The sequence below is a fragment of the Myotis brandtii genome, unplaced genomic scaffold (assembly GCF_000412655.1).
Source record: "Myotis brandtii unplaced genomic scaffold, ASM41265v1 C42222326, whole genome shotgun sequence".
NCBI classification, from domain to species: Eukaryota; Metazoa; Chordata; class Mammalia; order Chiroptera; family Vespertilionidae; genus Myotis; species Myotis brandtii.
Window position 1 is genome coordinate 1 of NW_005320431.1, and position 1,192 is coordinate 1,192.

At 54.9% G+C, this 1,192-nt stretch overlaps 1 protein-coding gene across 1 annotated transcript; it reads right to left on the reverse strand.

Annotated features, from left to right (window-relative positions):
- Nucleotides 1-237: 237 nt before the first annotated feature.
- Nucleotides 238-1,168, reverse strand: LOC102254712 (plexin-A2). The gene is made up of 2 exons (XM_005852933.2): nt 880-1,168; nt 238-579 (listed from the first exon to the last, which is right to left on the reverse strand). The coding sequence occupies exons 1-2, from the start codon at nt 880-882 to the stop codon at nt 238-240; spliced, it is 345 nt and encodes a 114-aa protein (XP_005852995.2). The 5' UTR covers nt 883-1,168.
- Nucleotides 1,169-1,192: the final 24 nt, after the last annotated feature.

Consider the following 1,192-nt stretch of genomic DNA (forward strand, 5'->3'; position numbering starts at 1 on the left):
CCTGCTGCTGCCCCTTCCACGTGCCCAGGGCCTTCTGCAAAAGGGGCCAGGCCCTCCCACATCGGGGATCGGGAGGCTGAGATTCTCCTGGAGGGGGACTGGGGCCCTGAGAGGGAGATGAAGGCAGCCAGACTGAGGCACGCGTCGGGGCAGGGGACAGAACAATGCGATCAGGCCTGGGCCTCACTGTGGGCATTACCAGGACTTCTCTGGTCCCGAGGGCACAGGAAACGGAGGTCAAAGTGGAGCACAATGGCTGGGGTGGGGAGGATGGAAGTAAAGATGAGCGCTGTTGGTAAGGAGGGAGGTAGTAAGTTCGCTAAAGACAGAGTGCCTCCACGCACCTTCCTTACACTCCAGGGCCACACGGGACTCCAGGTTGTCCATCTGCATCTGGAGCCTCTTCAGCGTGAGGTCGTTTTCTCGAGACTTCCGCTTGTAGGCGATGAGGACGATGATGACGATGATGAGGAGGAGGCTGCCGCCCGCCGCGATGCTGACGATGGCTGGCAGGGTCAGCAAGCTGTCTGAGACGACACTCACCGAGCCCGGAGAGAACACCATCCCGCCCACGTGAACCTGCGCATGGCACACACACAGATGCTGTAGAGCCCTGGCATGCCATCGGATCCTCATCGTTTCAGAAAGGACACGAGAGACCACAACCACACAGTGCAGTCTGTATTCAAAACAACATCCTGCTGATTATCTAGTCCCCCTCCCCCTGTTTTTGTGTTCTCAACTGCTATCCATTTCCCATTTTCATGCAGGACATGGAGAGGGATATGGACTAGAAGGAAGAGAGAGCCTTTGTTAGGGCAGATCACATATGTATGGTGAAGAGGGGAGGACATAATATGAAGAACAGGGAACACTCACCATGACCTTGTGCTGCCCCGTGAGGTTGGGGGGCTCGCAGAGGAGCTGTGTCTCGGACACAGTGACGGCACACGGGGTCTCTCCAATCAGCACCGTGTAATTGAGTTTGGCACCTCCAGAGGCAGGAGGGCAGAGGTTTTTGCCCTGTAGATAACAGTCATCTTAATAGGAATAATTGACACATGCGCTCAGAAGTTAATTGCCTTTTTCAAAAAAAGGTGAAGGGGATAGATTAAGGAGGGAAGGGCAGCAGTGCAAAAACCAGTGGGTGACTCCATGGTAAGTTTTGAGAGGACTTCAAACAGCCACAATT